Raw genomic sequence first — 18,591 nt, 5'->3', positions numbered from 1 at the left:
GATCCAGCAATTTTTAATGACCAAAAATATAAAGAGTATAGTGCATGTTGCACTGAAGAGAGGAATCCTAAGCAAGTGTACTCATATTAAATAGTGATTACTCCCAGGAAAGTGTTCTTATGGTTGCACTGAAATATACTAAAAATGGCAAAATATGATCTTGTAAGTTAAGGGTCCAAGTCCAAACCCAGCTCTGTTCTTTCATTTCTAGCAGAAGACTTTTCAGAGGCAAAGTTGATCACACACACGCATATGCACGGCACTTGCTGACTCACAGCTGAGCATCTGAATGCCCTCCCATCGAGGAGCACTGCAGATGAGATGACGCCATGCATCACGAAATGTAGCCTATGGTGTCGGATCTGTGTCAGCTCTGTTATAATCTGAATCATAACTGGATGCAGCACCCATCAAGTGACAAGACATGTTTGTGACTTCGTCCAGAAGCAGCATTTGCTCCCAAGTAAATTTGCATTTTTTATCTCATAAAGTTCCGATCCTAACCAAAGCACACACACCTCTCATCTGTAGCTATTTCCAAATGCCCTTCATATAAAACATCCAGTTTTAATTACCACCCCCACCACCGTTCAGGTCTTTAGCTGTAACCTCATTCTTTTTTTTCCAAAGTGAATATTAGAAATAAAATTAGAGGAAATAATTTTACTGCCCAAACTCAAAATGTGACATTTTCATCAGAAACTCAAATCTTAGAAGTGAATGTTTACCTCCAAATTGTCCTTCTTAACCCTGAGTTCTAGTGTATTGAGAAAAGATCTAGCCAGTTCTCCAACTTATATTGCCAGTGAATCTAATACCCTGTTTCCCCGAAAACAAGACCAACCCTGAAAATAAGCCCTAGCATGATTTTTTGGGATTTTTGGAGGATGCTTGAAATATAAACCCTACTCCAAAAATAAGCCCTGGTGCAGCTGATCTGGTCATGTGGGCGGCACAGTAACATGGAAAAAATAAGACATCTCCTGAAAATAAGCCCTAACGCATCTTTTGAAGCAAAAATTAATACAAGACCCTGTCTTACTTTCGGGGAAACATGGGTAGGTACTCTACCTCTCCTATAGCATACCTAACTAATCTTGAAGTAATTAAACAATGGAGGGTTTTTACTGTGGCATGGTGCCAGACCCTCTCTTCAGCTGTCCTGGAAAGCTGATATAGAAAGACTTCTTACTGAGAGAGAAAATGTTCCTGTGGATCTGGGCACACTGAAACAACAGAAGATGTGTTTTTTCCATTGGCAGTGTAATAAAAATATATGTATTAAATTTATTTCACCGCTGCTGTATAGATTTCCAAGTTGCACAGAACATTTATATCTTCCTGCTGCTTACAGATACCAATCCTTACATAAAATACAATGCTGCCAGGTTTTGTGGAGCAATTATTGAGATACGTTGCAGGATGGTAATTAAGCAGGCTTAATAACCTGATAGTTACAGCCTTTTATTTACCAATTTTATTGCTCCCCATGCCAATCCCCCTTTTTAATAGGTTTTATAGTCCTTTTAATTTTGTTAAGCTTTTGTTCATGTTTAATACTTATGCTTTTATCCTATTGTATTATGTTTTCATAATTATCAGTAGATTCTTTTTATATATAATGTTTATAATTTTAAAACATTTCATCTTTTAGTAATGTATTATTTATCTTATATTGATCTATGCTGGCCTGTGACCATAATAAAGATCGATTATGACTTCAAAGTGGTTTAGGCTGGCTGGCCTCTCTTAATTCTTTCAGTTGTGGATGGCCATAAATACAAAAATTACTAACGTTCAGGTTATCAACTATTGTATGGATACTGAATGCCCTGTCAACTGCCAGATATAACATAATGAAACAAAATATTAAAACTGAATTTGAAATGCTGAAATCAGAGTCAAATATGGCGATCACGTGTTTGGCAAACACTCTGTTGTTGCCAGAATCCCTGGAGAATATCCGAAGTCAAAATTCACAGAAGTGAATTTCTGGAAGGAAACTAATTCCAGCTGTAACTATTTTTCTCCTATCAGAACTCCATGGAGGATATTGTGTGCCAGTTCTTCATTACCTAGATGGAGAAAGGAGACCACTTTGGTGGGAGAATCCTGCTAGTTAGCTTTTCTACTCATATAAAAGGCAAACAAGTACCCACAAGGGACCACATACCATTCTCCGCGGCACGTTTCAGGTTCTCTATCATGGTGTCGTAGTGAATCCGGCACAGGACTTTATCTTCCACCAGGCCAAACTCCTCTCCCGTTGACAGCTGCCTTTTGCAGGAAAAGCAAGCAAAGCAGGCAAGATGATAGGCATTGCCACGAGCCCTCCTGACCCAGTCGCTGGCATAGATCTGTCTCCCGCAACGGGCACATTTCGTACCAAACCGACTGCAAGGAGAGAAACACAAACAAGAAACGATCAGTGCTTGCTGTATCGACCAGCTGTTCTGCTAAGTTGTCATCTTCTCCTAAGGATAAATTAACCATGCTCTCTGCCCACCATGTAATACTGCCTTTCTGTTTGAAACCCAAAGTAGTTATCCAGGGCAGAAAAGTTAGAGGATAACAAGGCCATGTTCCATAGCATAACAATGCACCTGATTTCCTGAAATTAGACCCATCTGGAGGCAATGCTCAGAAGGCATACCTATACTACTAATCAGAATCAGTTGGGCATGTCATAACTATCTTCCTTTGACTAATCCAGAGTAGTGTTGTTTGACGAAATCTGTAATGCTCCTAATTTCTAGGGTTAGCAAAGGTAAGTCATGACCATTGAACAACCTCACAGTGGTGGCAATTGGGATGATCACTGAACTGAATGGGATTTGCCCTTATTTATTTATTTATTTATTTATTCATTCATTCATTCATTCATTCATTCATTTATTTATTTATTTGGTGTACCTCTCACCCCTGAAGGGCTCTGGATGGTGTACAGATAAAGCTAAACAAACCATACAAATAAAATCAATACACAACATAGCAAACTTCAAATGCATTAAAATTCCAAGCCCTGCGTCATGGAACCCTAACTTTAGGGGCACCCAAGGACTCCCAATCCCCCCCCCCCCCCGAGAGGGAACTGGCATAACGGCCAGCTCGATGGTACATGGGGGAATTTTAGCAGGGGAGCTTAATTTAGGGATTCCTGATAGATTATTCTATTTTAAATATGTATATGTTGCTTGCTTCATATGTTGAACTCAGCTTATAAACACAGAAAAGTTAAAACTACAACTATAAAAGTAATGTTTCAAAAGTCACAGTCAAGGCAAACAAATCTATCACCAAATTTTCTCCCCAGAAAATGCTCTCCAAAGATAAATCCCTTTCCAGACAGGAAAGAAAGGGTTTGCAGCATTTCTGAAATGCAAACAGTTGGAGAGGGAGGTGGGGATTTTTTTCACAGCCTCAGGGCCCCAACTGTAAATGCCCTGCTTCTAGCATGAAATGGATGTACTACAAGGTAGACAGGAAATGAAGTACGGCCTGCTTTTACTAGATTGAGTCCAGGGGTGGTCTTATATTTAGGATTGCCAGTCTCCAGGCGGTGGCTGGAGATCTCACGTTATTACAACTGATCTCCAGGTGACAGAAAGGGGCCACTTTGGAAGGGGAACTCTATGGCACTAAACCCCATTGAAGTCCCTCCCCTTTCTAAACCCACCCTCTTCCACCCCAACAATATCAAGGAATTTCCCAACCTAGAACCAGCAACCCTGCTTGTATTAGACACCTCTTTTCATGCTGCATAGTGTGACCTACCCAAAAAGTTATGGACAATATATATTTGGTTGAGGAGGCTAGCTCCTAGCTCAGTGTGAGCCCTAAACACTTCTTTGTATGTCAGAAACTGGCAATGTTCTGTCTCCAATAGTTGGAATATCTCCCTCTCTGGATACGGCCTAGGGATATTTCAAAATGGCCAGTGACTTTTTATGTTTCTGCTCTCCTTGGTGACTCATCTAAAAGGGAGCCATCCTCTCCTTGCATGTGGTTTTAAGAGCCCAGTCAGCAATTAGTGCCTCTTGAAGACTTCTCTCTGAAAGAAGTGGTGCAATGGACCAACATTCTGACCACCACCACCACCACTACAGTTCGGATGCAACGGACATGGCCTTCTCCTCCAACTTTCAGGTGCCACATTTGCACTTTAGGTTTGTCTTACTTCTCCCCCAAAATAATTGTCACTGTTAGTGGCAGGATGTTGAGTGATCCCTTCCAGTGACCTTTGGGGGATGGATTTTACTCCAGTTTGGGAGTTAACTGATGACTGTATTTGATTAAGAGGAATCATCCTCCAGATCAAATCCTGCGAAGACCCTTGGTTCACCCGCTTGAATCATCTCAGGCTCTGCTCTCTGCAAAAATATCCTGTGTGTTCCAAATATCCCTCATGGCATATTCTGCTCTAGGCAGCCTCCATTGCTCTGTTGATAGATGAAAGGTGGTTGGGACAAGTTGTCTTTCTGGCCCATCTTTGCAAATTTGGGCCCAAGTAATGCCAGAGAATCAGGCTGCTAATATTTTCAGGATGTGAAACTCCATTTCCTACAAGGGAATTCTACTTGATTTGGGGCAAAAGCAGTTGTGGGGGAGGGGGGATGCATCTAACAAGCTTCCTGGAACTTAGCCTGCATTTGGCAAATCATCCCTTCTCTGGCAACTCTCACTTCCATGTGCCCAACCCGGACTCAAGTAGCACGAGAAGCGCTGGGCCAAAACCATCCTCAACAACATAACGAAAGAAATCAATCCCACAAAGCATTGCCCAAGCTGGCAACGATACAATCCCATGTCCCTTTCGCAAAGTGCAAAAACCGACTGGTGCAGAATTTGAAACAAAAATGCAAGAACACTATTTTTTTTTCAGAACAGAATCGTTGCCAATTTGAAAAAAAGAACAGAAAGTGGGAGCAGTCGCATCTGAGTCTTTGCTAATTCCTTGCATATGGGGAATGCAGCGAGCTGACTTTGCAACGCTTGGTTTACACGAACTGCACAAGCAAGAAAGCCGTGTTAATTAATTTTTCATTCCTGCAACAGATTCATAAGGACAGAGTTCCCTGGAAATGGCATTCCCTGCTCACTCGCTCACAGGCGAGCAAGAAATGGCTTTTGGTTAAAGCAGCAGTACGGCACATGGACAACTCTGCCATTACTTGGGGCTGCAGGCTTTTAATTGGGGCAGGGGGAACTAGATTCATCAATCAGTTAGAGCTAATTTATCATCAGCGAGGAAAAAACATAAAAGGCATTGTTGTTAAATATTTTCTCTTTCATCCCACATATTCAAAAAACAAATAAGGATGCCCTTTCCTTCTAACTGTAAATGGTAGCTTTTGTTCAATGAACTATATTCGCACAATTGTATTTTCATACAACTCTGAGCTGCCTGTTTGGACAGAGCAGCATATAACTTTTAAAACAAAAAAACAAAGTTAAAATTGGGTCTCATGAAATACCAAAAGAACTCAATCGGTGAGAGGCTGCAGAAACAAAAATAATTAACGCTGTTTATCAAGAGAAACAAAATGGGAACTAGAACTTTTCTTTAAAGGGGCATGCAAATTCACCTCTGTTCAAGAGCCACATGTAAAGAGAGGGAATTCTGCTGGTGGAGGAAAGTTTGAAGAACACAGTACAGGAAAACTAACAGGCAAGGCTGCAGATCTTGTGTGGCCAAATCAAAATGCTCCCCCATGCTGCAATGTTTGTCTGGGGTATTTATCTCAACCAAAATGCTCTGCATCTAGATTTCAGGTTTAAATAGTGTCCTCAGGTTTAGCGCTCCTGCAATCAGATGGGCTTAATTGGAGCAATTCAAATTTAAATGAAGGGGGGGGCGGGGAAGCCTCAAAATGGTTTAATCTGGAATATGAACAAGAAGATAAGGGCTGCTCTTTTTCCTCCCCAGTAAGGATGAATCGACTAGCAGCTCACACAATTCTAAGAGCAGGCCAGAGAAAGTGGTTTCAGCACCAAAGATTGGACTTCCTTCCAGGCACTCTCCTTGCTTTAGAGGGGCTGTGATACATTACTTCTGGACAGTTGTAAATACATTTGAATTGCATTTTTAACCACATCTGAACCATGTGAACTGCCAAAACCTTCCCTTCCTCCGCCTCTCTCCAACAACTCTCCTTGATACAAGATGACATCCCAGTGGCAAACATGGATGCATTTGATGTAGTTCAAATGCATCTCACTCATATATCCAGCTGTAGCCATTTCACAACCGATGTCTCATTATTGCACCGCCCTGCATTAACCAAATCAATAATTATAACATAATAGACCTTGACTAACATGTTCCTTCTCTTTTAAAACCACTATTTACCGTTTCTTATATCTCATTAGCACAATTCACAATTGTTCGAAAAATAGTGCTAATTTTTAAACATTGCTCCTTGATTGCAGGCTGGTCAGCCATGCCAGCTCCTTCACGTTGGTACCAAACTCACTTTTGTATCTAAAGCTAACTGATATTTCATATTCCAGGGTGGCTCTATACCACGACTTTCCCACTAGCAAAAGTGCCAGTGGGCTGTTGAAATTATTGGTTTGCAGGCCAGTTCATTGTCAAACAGCCCGTAACATTTGTGCACAAAGCCATTGTGGCTCCGCTATATCACTGTAAAAGCGCATGCAAAAGCAGATAGCAGCAATTCTCCAACAGAGTGGCAGCTTCCATAGATACCTCTCAGGATAAGTTATCAACCTTCCTCTTCCAAATACATACCAATATCAAAGCAATATGCACATTTATGTAAATTTATCCCATTAAGAGCCAGGCAATGTCCAATTTTAAAAAAATCTCTAACGATTGACAGTTTAAAGGCCCCGAAATGCCCCCAATTCCAGGGAAGCCAAAATGCCATTACCCACTTCAGATTCTCTAGACAATACAGTGACAAATTAAGGAGGAGGGATGGTTAAAGCATTTTGCAACACAGCATAGAATATAATCGAACACTGCCTTTAAATTCATTATATTTCAACTACCGCACCCTGTAAACATAAAGAGGGTCTTCACTTTCATCTAAAGCATTTACTCAAAACAGCTGCAAGCACTTGTATGCTCCGCTTCTCTTTGTAGAGAGTTAGCTGTCTTTCCCTGTACCAACCAGCAAAGAATGTCGGGTAACCAGAGAATTTCTATGCTCAATAAAGATGATCAGCCCGCATTTGGCCCGACATCTCTTCTGACTGATCTTGTACAAGCCTTTCTGTCATCACCACAATATCAAAGGCCTACACCAAACCTTAATTTTTTATTAAATCTATACATACCCCACAAAACCACTGTGCTTCCCCATGTCTTCTATTTATTCTTTGTTTGCATTTTTATTTTCCCCCTGCCCCCACCAACTAGATGACAGAAAAGTTATTTGTGGGAGGGAGATAAATGAATCCTTTGGAAACACCACAAACTCTTGAAGGGCACGAGGGGCAAACAGTTGCAGGGTGGTACCAGACCAGCATTGGGCCATTTATTTATGGTTCCTGTAAAACTTCAGATGTCGTTTATATCAGCATCACCCTGGTACCCATTGGTGGCCTTAGTAAACTTCCTGTCTCCTCTCATGTGAAAATCTAGAGAGCTGCAGCATCTAACCACTGTGGTTGTTATTAGTTTGTGGGAGGAATGGGGAGATCTGAATGATGTGAAAACAGTGAAGGGAATGTTAAGTTAGATCAACAAGCCACCTCTTGGGGAACCCCTGCGTACAAGGAAGTGTCAAATTAAACTGGATTGGAACAGAATGTCCAGTGTCTGCAGGTGTGGACAGCTGTGCCATCACATATTCAAAAGAAGGTTCCCGGGAGCTACTGCTTGAGAGATTTGTTAGTATTGAGTAGACTTGGGGAAGTTTGGCAAGCACTGATACATATCAGGGTATACTGATACATATCAGTGCTTGGCAAACTTCCCCAAATATATATAAAATAGGTACACGTCCATTTGTAAAATACTAGGTTGGGTGGTCCATGTTAAGGCATGGAAATAGACGGGTGGCTGGTCTATATGAAACACTGTCAGATCAGTTAAAGGAAGACACCTAAGTAGCATCACCTTCAAGGTGTCCTGGGGCTATCAGGACATGGCCACACATCCCAGAAAACCCACAGCAAGGTGTCCTGGGGCTTTTTGTGTGAGGATTAATTGACGAAAACAGACTACCACGCATTTTAAAAATGAAAACTTTCTACAGTGGGAATATGTGCATACACGGACCTACAGGTGGTCCATAGAATTAGAGACTTTTGGAGTCATCATTGGCCAAACAGACGGCCATCGTGTAAATTGGCCAAACACACAGGCATCTGCTCAGTCCAAAACAGACACTACATTAGAAATATACTTAGCGCATCCAAAGGGCTTAGGGCAAAGGACCGCGTTTCCCTCCGAATATCTTCAACGCAGGGGTTTAGAAAGAGAACAGACACCTTCCTCGCGAGATCCCCGCTTTTTGCCCCAGCCGTCCTATGGAGTATTTGGAAAGGGCCCGGGAGAGAGCCCCCGCGCATCATTTGAAGCCCCCACCACACCTGCCTCCTGCCCCCAGGGTAGCTGACAGGCAGAAGGGGTTAACCCGGGCATTGTGGGTCTGCTGCTAAGGGGTGAGAAGTGTGTGTGTGTGTGGGGGGGGGGGGGGAATCCACCCGATGCTGACCACCGAGTTCTGCCAACAGAGCGCACTGTGGTGTTGCGGGGTAGGGGGTGCGCTGGCGGATTTTTGCACGATCCACGAGTTGAGGTGGGCCTTCTCGGGTCCCAGGAAATCGGAGCCCCTCCAACGGGCGCCAGAGGACACGAGGCACAAAGCCTCGCTCAGCCGCGTCCCCACACAGCCCCCGGCTCCTCCTGGGGCGCCGCGCACGCCAAAACCTGGGGGATCTCGGCTCCAGGCATCCGATGTTGCAGTGGATTCAGCTTAACGCTGAACGGGGAGCTCTGCACGGACGGCCGGGCGGCAAAGGCGCTGGCCGGTGGGAAGCATGCCCAGCCGACGGCGCGCTGCCGGGCGTTGCACTGGGCAAAAGCCACCCGCCCGGGCTGCTCACCCGCAGCCAAGGGCTTCTCTGCGCAAAGCCGGGCCTTCCTACACCAACCCCGCAGAGGCTGCTGCCCAACGGATCAGCCTGCGTAACGGTGGGCTCCGCAGAGCTCTCTCGCTCTGGGCCTGCAAGCGTCTGTCCGCCCTTCGAGGCTCCAGCCCCCGACCCCAGCCCGGAGCAGGACTCTGTCCTTGCTGGAAACCTGGGGTGGGGGGTGGGGACTAGGCGAGGAGCCCGCCCCGTCGGATCCTTGGAAGGACTCACGTTCCTCTAGTTCTCTTCTGGGCCGGACTGAGTTTTGAAACTAAAACCACTGACTTGTGTATAAACGCAAACGAGAGCCGCTTCGGATTCAATCCGACGTGAAGGCTCACCACCAAAGGCCTTTGCGAAACGGGGGGGCGGGGGGGGGTCCGAGGATCGGGCTCGGCCATCTTCCCAGCGGCAGCATCTCCCCCCCCCCCTTTTCCCCAAACGAATGTTGGAACATAGAAAGGGGGGGGGGGGCTCTAAATGGCATTTCCTCCTTTTCGGAGTGAGGCAAATTCTCACGCCCGGTGGCGTCTGGTCCCACCGAGCTCCTCGTGGGTGACGAGCAGGGCTTTCTCCACGGAGCCCGGCATCTGGAGAGCGACTGGCTTTCGAGAGAGCAGCCGGGAAAACCCTTCCAGCCTTGGGGGCAAAACTCCGGCGAGACCGACCAGGCGGTGGTGGTGCAGCCCAGAAGGGGGCCTTTCTCTCCCCCTTGGCCAAAGTTGACAGACACAAAACCGTCCCAGAACGGGGGCTGAGACGGAGGAGGGGGCGTCCCTCGCATTTCCGTCGAGGAAAGGCGGCGCACGGCACCGTCCTCACCCCGAGCGAGAGCAGAGGAGCGACGCCCAGGGCGACGCCGCTGCCAAGCCAGCCGCCAGGTTGGTCCAGAGGGAGGCCGCCCATCCCGGCCTAAACTTCCGACGGCGGAAGTCGCGCCCGGAGAGAGGGAGACTCCAGAGGCCGTCTGCGAAGAGCGGCTGGCGACGGAAGAGCGAGTCGGGAGGCCAGGCGAGCGCGCAAATGAGGGCGCAAAGAGCGAGCCAGGAGGCCGGGCGAGCGCGCAATGAGGGCGCAAAGCGATCCCTGCAAGAGCTCTCTCCCCGCGCCCCCGAAGGCAAGTTAAGCCCCATTTCCCCACCCCCCGGCTATTTTTAATTTTAGGCAAAAAGTGTAGCGGGGGGGGCTGCTAAAAGGGGGAGAGACGAAGAGTCCTTTGGCCAATCAGTTGACCGATGGAGAAGCAGGTGCGCATGAAATCCAAATCAGCACCCACCCACCCATGTACAGGATTGATTATTAATATTATTGATCTTTCGCCGCTCTCGCTGCTTCTCCCTACGCTCCGGGCGCCCGGCATCCCTTGGCGTTTGAAATGCCTTTTGACGGTCGTCTCCCCCCGGTCCGTTCTTGGGTGTTCCGGCTTCCTCCGAGGGGCTGCGTTGGGGGCCGCTTGGCTGAGCGGTGGGGGAGGGGCGCGCGTCCCGTCCAGGAGTCCCGGAGTGGCTTCACAGGAGGCTCTGGAGGCAGGTGGCTTGAAGGGGTCCCCGATTCTGCAAGCCCGTCACCGCCCAAGTTGGGTGCGTGTCTGTGTCATTTTCAAGGTCGCAGGGGGCCCCCTCCGATGTGTCAAACGCGGGACCATCGCGCTTCCCCAGGGATGGTATCCAAACTCGGGTCGCGGGTTCACACAAGACGCCGGAGCTGCAGCCAGTTAGCTGCTTTTTGATACGATCGTCCAGTCCCGGGAGACTTCGCGGCCCTCGTTCCAGGTGTCCAACGAAATCCGTTTACCGCCTCATAGGGACCGGGATCCAGGCGAAGCAACAGACCGGTCCCGATCCAGAGACGCGGCCTCTGCGCTGCACCCGACCAGAGTCCTCCCCGCTGGGAACCGACCCAGCCTCCTTGGCAAACAGTTGCCCGACAGAGTCCGATCAGGCCCGTTCAACGAAATCAGCCCGAGCAGGCTGGCCAGCTCCTGGGAATCACGGGGGTCCCTCCCCTTCTAGCCCGCCCATCCAAAGCCCAGCCTGGGGGTCCCGAACCCCTCGCATCTCCCTCCCCAAATCGAGGGACCTAGACAGGTTGGAAAGGCGCAGCCCGAGGTCTGGTAGGATCTGGGGCGAAAGGCACCCGCTTCTAGAGTGTGGTGCTGGCCCTCGATGAAGGACCGTGAGCCGGCTTCAAACGAAACCCGATTGACTAAAAGCCGAATTAAAATTACCTGCGCAGGGGGCAAGCCGCTCCGCACCTTTGAAACGCTCGCCAGCCGGTCAGCAAGGGGGCTCCTCCTTGCAAAACTCCCGACAGGGAGGAGCTACATTTAGGACCTCCGTAAAATATTCTAATCCGTGTTATTCTGGATTAATCCATCGCAGCCGGTTGCGGGGGCAAAAGAGAAGTGAATCCGCGCATCACAAACGTTCGGAAACACACGTTCTCGCTTCGAAATCACTAAGGCCCCTTCCGCACATGCAGAATAATACACTCTCAATCCACTTTCACAATTGTTTGCAAGTGGGCTTTGCTATTCCGCACAGTAAAATCCAACTGCAAAGTGCATTGAAAGTGGATTGAAAGTGCATTAGTTTTCATGTGTGGAAGGGGCCACGGGTGACTGAGAAATAGTTAACATATATGTATTTAGCCAATATCTTGAGCCCTTCATCTGCGGACGCTTTTTAAAACTCTAAGAGAGAAGGGAAAGGGATTCCAGGGGAATCTTAGTTGAAAATAAATCTTGCCCAACTGGAGATACTCGATCTAGCTTCGGGGCTCCGGGGGTTTCGCGGTGGGCGGTGAGCCGCTGCTGTCCCCAAACCCAGTGGCTGCAGATTGGGCAGAAACCCCTTCCCGAGCCGACCGGCTCCCTTACCTGAAGTAGTCCATCTTGCAGAAGATCTCCTTGTTCTTCACGTAGCAGCTGTTCTGCTGGCGAAGGGAGGTCCGGCACACGGAACATTCGAGGCAGCGGACGTGCCAGGTGAGGTTGTTCACCTGCCGGCAGAAGGAAGCCAGGTAAGGCGCAGCAAGCAGCCGGAGGCGGCGGGGAGACTCCCGTGGCGACCTCGGCCGAGCCCCAGCCTGCCCCCCTGCCCCTCTTCTCCCCAGCACGACTCACCTTGAGCAGGTACCGGTCCAAGATCTCCAGGCCGCAGCTGGAGCAGATGTTCTTGGTCCCCGACGGGAGGGAGGAGGACGCCGAAGACGGCGGGGAGCAGACAGACGGCGTGGACGGAGTGCTGGCTCCCGAGCGCGCCTCATCCTTCTCTAGGGCACCGGGCAGCGCCTCCCCCTCTGGCTGGGCCTGCCATAGAGAAAGAGGGACTTGGGCATCAGTCCGACGGGGAGGCACTGGAGGGGGGGGGAACCGGAGCTGGCAGGGAGCCCCCCCTTTGAGTTACCCAAACGGGGCGGGAGGGGGGTCCCTGCAGGGCAGCTCTCACTTTTCCAATCCCCCCCTCCCTTCCCCAGCCTCGTCCTCCCCGTCGAAGGCTTACCATTTGCAGCGGAGAGCGGAGCAGCCCGGCTGCCTGGGACGGGAGGCTGCAGCGCTGGCAGCCGCGCGGGGCTCTATCTGCGGGGCTCCAGGCCCCCCTATATAAGCCGCGTCCAAACAATAAACCCCAACTTTGTAGTGGCCATAGAAACGCCGTCGATCAAAAACAAACAAAAAAAATCGGAGCCGCGGAAGGTAGTGACGGAGCGGGGGGCGGCGGAGGAGGGGGCGGCTGGGGAAGCGGCTCTCGAGGCAATCGCGGCGCCGCGCCTTCCCAGAGCCGCCGCCGCCGCTTCGTCCACCTCCTCCGACGTCGCCGCCCCGAAGCACCTGCAATTAGCCCCGCTGCCCGGCCGGAGAGGCACCGCCTGTCAATCAGCTGCCGTCGGTGGGGCCGCCAGCGGCAGCAATTAGCAACTACCAGCCTCCCCTCCCCCTCCCCGCCGCAATTTCTCCTCCTTCCTCACTCCCCCACCCCACACACACGACCAGCTCTTAGAGGAGACCCCCCACATCAAGTGAACGAGGGGGAACTAAGCCCCTCCGCACGAACTTAGTCGAGGCGTCTCTTCCCCTCCCCCGCCGCGTTTCCCCTAATTGCTCCATCATCGATCACCCCTGCAGCAGCAACAGTCGAGAAGACCCCTCAAAGGGCAGTAAACCTGCGTGGGGGGGATTCATTTCTCCCCTACCTGTGCAAAGCAACCCTCCCTCATCAGCGATTCTTAGTCCCCCCCCCCCTTCAAACAAGCAAGAACCAGCGGTGCAGGACAATCCCCCCTCCCCTGGGCATCTGCAAAAGGAGGACACTCTTAACACCGCCGCCCCCACGCGCCACATACTACTAGGAGTGTCCGGTTCTCCCCTCCCCGAAAATGCAGGAAATTTAACAAGCAGAAAAAGAGAGGGGTCTGCCTATCCCTCTCCGCCCCCCGCCCCCCCCAGTGGGCAAACGAACATTATCAGTCTGGGGCTGGGGACCTATCTGTCCACAGGGAGGGCCGCCCCCAAGATCCCTCCCAAAGTCTTCTCGGATCTTTGTCCGGACAGGAGGGGGTGCGATCTCGCCCCCCATCAAAACAGAGAAGAGCCAAGCTCGCTGACACCATCCTACTGGAAAGATCTTCCCTGGTCACGGCGAGGAACAGCCCCCCCCCCGCCCCCCTTCTAGACGGCCCGGCAGAGTTTGCATAGTGGGGGGGGGGGACGCCCGGCGGCCCTCCTCCCACGCACGCGGGGGGGCATCTCCGCTTCCCTGGCCTCACCTTGGTCCGCGGTTGCTCGCCCTCGGGCTGAGGGGCCGAAGTCTCGCTTTTCCAGAACATGGACGGGCGGGCACGGAGCGCGGCGCTCCCCTGCGCAGCGGCCGCCCAGACGGGACTCAGACGAGGCGGCTGCTTGGAAGGCGAGAGAGAGGGCTTCGCCCGGGACGCCCCCACCCCCCACCCCCGCCGTGCAAGGTCCTCCTTCCTTCCTTCCTTCCTTCCTTGCCTGCAGCTAGACGGGGCGGAGGCGAGCGAAGGGGGCCCCAGGAGCCGGAGCCGCGCTCCTCTTCCCCGGTGGCCCGTTTCCACGGGGCTCGGCCCTGCAGTCCGTGGGAAGGGGGTCGTCTCTGAGGACGCGGAGGGCGCCTTCCCGGCAGCCGAGCCCGGGCTCCTCGTGTCTTGGGAATGAATCGCTGAACACTCAGTGCCTATCGACAGGGGCGCGGGTGCACGTGTGTGCCTGCAGCAGCGCTTGATTTCCCTTTCCTCCCGTGTAGACGCTGAAGGACACTGCCCTGTGTCAAGGGTCATCTGGTGTTTAGCACTGGTGACCCTGGGGCTGGGATTAGAGAGAGTCCCACCCCTTACCTTCAGCTGCCCTTTAGAAGGCTGCCATACATAATGTGTGTGTGTGTGTGTGTGTTTGTGTTTATATCCTGCACACCCCAGTGGTGTATCTGCCAGAGGGACATGGTGTGTGTGTGTGTGTCAATTGACCCAAGGCGCTACCCATTAGATCATGTGGGGCGGGGGGGGGGGGGGCTGCAGGCTCCCTGCCCAGCCAGGCCCAGCCCCGCCAGGCTGCCTGGCACCGCCAGTGCCCTCCACTGGCTAAGGTAAGTGGGGTGGGGGGGATAGCGGGGGGGGGGGCACCCTGAGCAGGTGTTGCCCCGAGCCATTTTCCCTGTAAACCTCCGGCAAACCCTGTTATGGATGGCTCAAGCTAGTCAGATCTCAGATCTCCTGTTTGGATGGGAGACCTCAAGGAAAACAGGGTTTGTTATGCAGAGGAAGGCAATGTGGCATGGCTGTAAGTTGGCTTCTACTTAACGGCCCTTTCCGTACACATGTCCTGAGCAGAACTATATAGACAGATCTGCTGTTCCTCTAGGGATACAACCTGCAAGCACGCCTTGTCCTACCTAACTGTACATTTCTCTGTGCAATGACGGTTATTGTTGCATTCTGAAAAGAAACACACTTTGAGTGGCTTTGTGGAAATAATAAGTGGGGAGGGGCTGTGGCTCATCTGCTTGGAATGGAGGTCCCAGCTTCAATCTCCAGCATAGCCCATTAAAAAGCTCAGATAGTAGGGTGTGCGTGCGTGCGTGCGTGCGTGCGTGCGTGTGTCCAAATCTGATAAACCAGTGGTCTGATTCAGTGTGCAGCAGCTCCACGTGTTCCCACAAGGGGGAATATTGTTTTATTCTCTCCCCCACTCACAACAATCTGAAAAAAACCAACCAATGGAAAGCCTTTAGCCCTCCTTTTGAATTTTACCAAGGCATACAGTGTCAAGGGGTGTCCACGCATGCTTCGGAACAAGAAACTTTACTTAAAAGTGTGTGTTTTTAAATAGAAATGTTCTGGATGCTATGGTTCGTGCCAAATTTGCTGCTGCCTCAATATCCAAGCATACACATAACCTGGTAAGCTTTCAGAAAGGATACAGCTCTACTTACATCCTGCCGCTCTGACATTAAGATGGTTTGGATCAGCCCCTAAAACTATCCCAGCTTTACAGTCTACGCTAGCTCTACCCGTGGTTCCCACCATGTGGTCCTTGCCTACAGAAGGCACCAAATGTTTACTCTACACAAGCCTACCTTAGCCTGGCAAGACAACGAATTTCCTCCTTTTCCCTTTGCCTCCCGGCAGGCTTTGTTTTCAAGGGCCCTGTGAATGGCTGCTTCCACACAGTTCCTTTGCAACCAAACAAGGTAGTGTGTGTGGTTGGAAACACACACCCCCCCCCCCCGCGGCCGCCTTATTCCCCAGTTGTATATGACTCATCTTTTCCCCATCCTCTACAACCTCCTAATTCTGAGAAGACTGGATTCAAAACAAGCTCTGGACTCAGCTTGGTGAAGTGGAAGGCACAAATGTCTAAATTTCCCTCCCTAAATTCACATTATTTTCTCCACTGGTTGTGGTGGGTTTTCCAGGCTATGTGACCATGGCCTGGTGGATCTTGTTTCTAACGTTTTGCCTGCATCTGTGGCTGGCATCTTCAGAGGTGTAGCACAGAGGGAAGTCCGTTACACACTGTGTCCAGTGAGAAGGGAATGTTTAGTGGGGTATATATTGTCTATGTCCCAGGGTGGGGAACCAATCAGTAAGTGTTTGGGTGGAACTTGTTATGCAAATATGTGGTTGATAGTATTGTATTGTGGGTGGGGTTTATCAGTCCAGGGAGTTATTCACATTTTCATGCCCTGCAGCAGCAGCAGTAGCATTGGTGAATGCAACTCCTGTGTTTGGGTGGAGTTCACCCAAACACTTACTGATTGGTTCCCCACCCTGGGGACACAGCACGGAAAACCCACCAGAGCCAGTTGAATCCGGCCGTGAAAGCCTATTTTCACTATATTTATTTCACCTTCCTGACTTACCATCCCCTGCACGCAGGCTTTTGACAAGTTGCTCAAAGAGTAGTTTCTATGTCACTATGTCAATCCAGGTACTATTGTATTTTAAAAAACAAAAACCAGGAAAGCACTTACCCGCAGGGTAGGGGACAGGGGGAGAACAGGAGACATTAGAAGATACGAAGGAAAACAAGGAGCATATCCCAGGCGGATGCTTTCTTGGCCATGCAAGTATCTCTACATTTGCAGCAGCAATGGATGCAGAATGAGGAAATTGTCCTCTTGCAGAAGCAGTCAGTAACTACAGCTGCTTATCAGCCAGAGGCAGGTAGTAGCATCACTGCTTCATCCATTGGAGCGAAGTCACATGAAAAGATGAAGGCTGGTGAGAGAGAGCACAATTTGTGAGTCTGACACCCAGACTGGAAGGAAATTACTTCTCCTTTTGCAAATGTGGCACAGGCCCACTGGCCTGGCAGTGAGAAGGAATCTGAGATGTCTGTGCATCCTTCAAGAAGGCCTTCTATGAAGCTACTTTCTACCCAACCTCCGTGGATCCAGTTCACTAAGAGCAGCTGCCAGGCAAAAATCCTTCCCAGCCTTTTAAACTAGAGAGCTGCCTGAGGATCAATCTGGGATCTTCAGCATGCAAAGCAGGTCTTCTACCTGATCCCTTGGACTAAAGGCAGAGCAGCTGTAAGACTTCAGACCTACACACTGACAGCTCAGGTCTCCAGGAGAGCTTGAATTTATTCTACCCTTCTGCAAGGAAGCTTAGAACAGCATGCATTTTCCTCTGCCTCACTTCAGTGTTGTGAGGTAGGTTAAGGTGGTAGAGAATATTTGGGCCAAGGTCATCCACTGAGGTTGTTCATGGCCAAGAGGGGATTTAAACATAGGTCTTCCTGTCCCAGTTTTGCACTCTAGACTATACCCTATATAGGCACTGTGTGTAGCAGGGGAAGGTTGACATTAATCTTTCAATCTAGTTTTAGGCATGGTTATGGCATGGAATCACCCTGATTGGTTACTTTTATCAGGAAAGAGACAAAGGGAATAATAGAGTTGATTCTCCTTGATCTCTCAGTGGCTTTTGATACCATAGGGGTCTGCAACCTGCGGCTCTCCAGATGTTCATGGACTACAATTCTCATGAACCCCTGCCACCATGGCCAATTGGCCATGTTGGCAGGGGCTGATGGGATTTGTAGTCCATGATCATCTGGAGAACCGCAGGTTGCAGACTCCTATGGGCTGAGGCACATGGTGAAGACCTTCCTCTTTGCCCATGCATTTGGTTAGCATTGCTGGAACAACCCCTCTACTGAGGATGGGGTAGTCCAGGTTGGGGTTATTTTCAGGCTATTTTAATTGTAGTTTTAATCGTTCTATTTTATTGATTTTTATTGTGGTTTTTATTGTTTTTTAATTAATGTAAGCCACCTAGAGACACTAGCATGAGGTGGGGTAGAGTTACTTGTAAGCCTCTGCTACCTCCTCCATTATCAAAAAATTCCATATTTATCAAAACCCCAAGGAGACTTCTATAGTAAAGCTTGCAAATAAACCCCTATTTGCATAATTTATTAGAAGTCTTTTTAAGGGTTTGGGTTTTCTGATGTTAGAAACAGGAAGGAGAATTGGGGTGGGGGGTGGGGGACCATTTGCATACAATTTGATTAACATAATTAATTCCAAGCAGAGAACAACATTTGCTTGCATCACTCTTCATCTCCAAGCCCAGACATTTTTAAAAACTGGCACACAAATACTATTGAGAGATTGGGCCATTGTACACATGATCATTTTTTGGCATACTTCACACAGCTGCTTTCAGCAGTCACTTTCCACATTTTCAAGAGTATGGAATCAAGATGCCTTTATAATCTCATCCATCCTCCATGATCACTCAGCAGAGAATGGCTACAGTTTTGTCAAAAGGGTTTGGCTTTGCCTGTTGGGAGCATGAGCTCACAGAGGAATGGCTTGTAGAATGTGAAAGAATGTCATAAGTCACCACTGCGATGAATTTTCACACACAACCCTACTAACCATCAACAGAGTCTGTAACGTAAATAGGATCCAAAGGGAGATTTCTGTTTTCCTCTCAGCCACAACATTCCTAGTGCTC

The 18,591-nt window shown here is 49.5% G+C and overlaps 1 protein-coding gene across 2 annotated transcripts in view; it reads right to left on the bottom strand.

The window, feature by feature from the left end:
• The window catches only part of LHX6 (LIM homeobox 6), a 31,822-nt gene extending 17,469 nt beyond the window's left edge, over positions 1 to 14,353 (bottom strand). The window contains exons 1-4 of one of the 2 annotated variants that reach the window (XM_048512706.1): positions 13,873 to 14,353; positions 12,230 to 12,415; positions 11,984 to 12,105; positions 2,174 to 2,394 (exon numbers count right to left, since the gene is read on the bottom strand). In XM_048512706.1, the coding sequence (XP_048368663.1) occupies positions 2,174 to 2,394; positions 11,984 to 12,105; positions 12,230 to 12,415; positions 13,873 to 13,932 (589 nt within the window). In that variant the 5' untranslated portion in view covers positions 13,933 to 14,353. Of the gene's footprint in view, positions 1 to 2,173; positions 2,395 to 11,983; positions 12,106 to 12,229; positions 12,416 to 12,608; positions 12,746 to 13,872 lie in introns of those variants that run through there. The other variant, XM_048512707.1, reaches the window with a different exon arrangement.
• Between the last annotated feature and the right edge of the window lie 4,238 nt (positions 14,354 to 18,591).

Source organism: Sphaerodactylus townsendi, linkage group LG12, assembly GCF_021028975.2.
Source record: "Sphaerodactylus townsendi isolate TG3544 linkage group LG12, MPM_Stown_v2.3, whole genome shotgun sequence".
NCBI classification, from domain to species: Eukaryota; Metazoa; Chordata; class Lepidosauria; order Squamata; family Sphaerodactylidae; genus Sphaerodactylus; species Sphaerodactylus townsendi.
The sequence above is the reverse complement of the archived record's forward strand: the minus strand, read 5'-3'. Positions and strand labels throughout refer to the sequence as shown.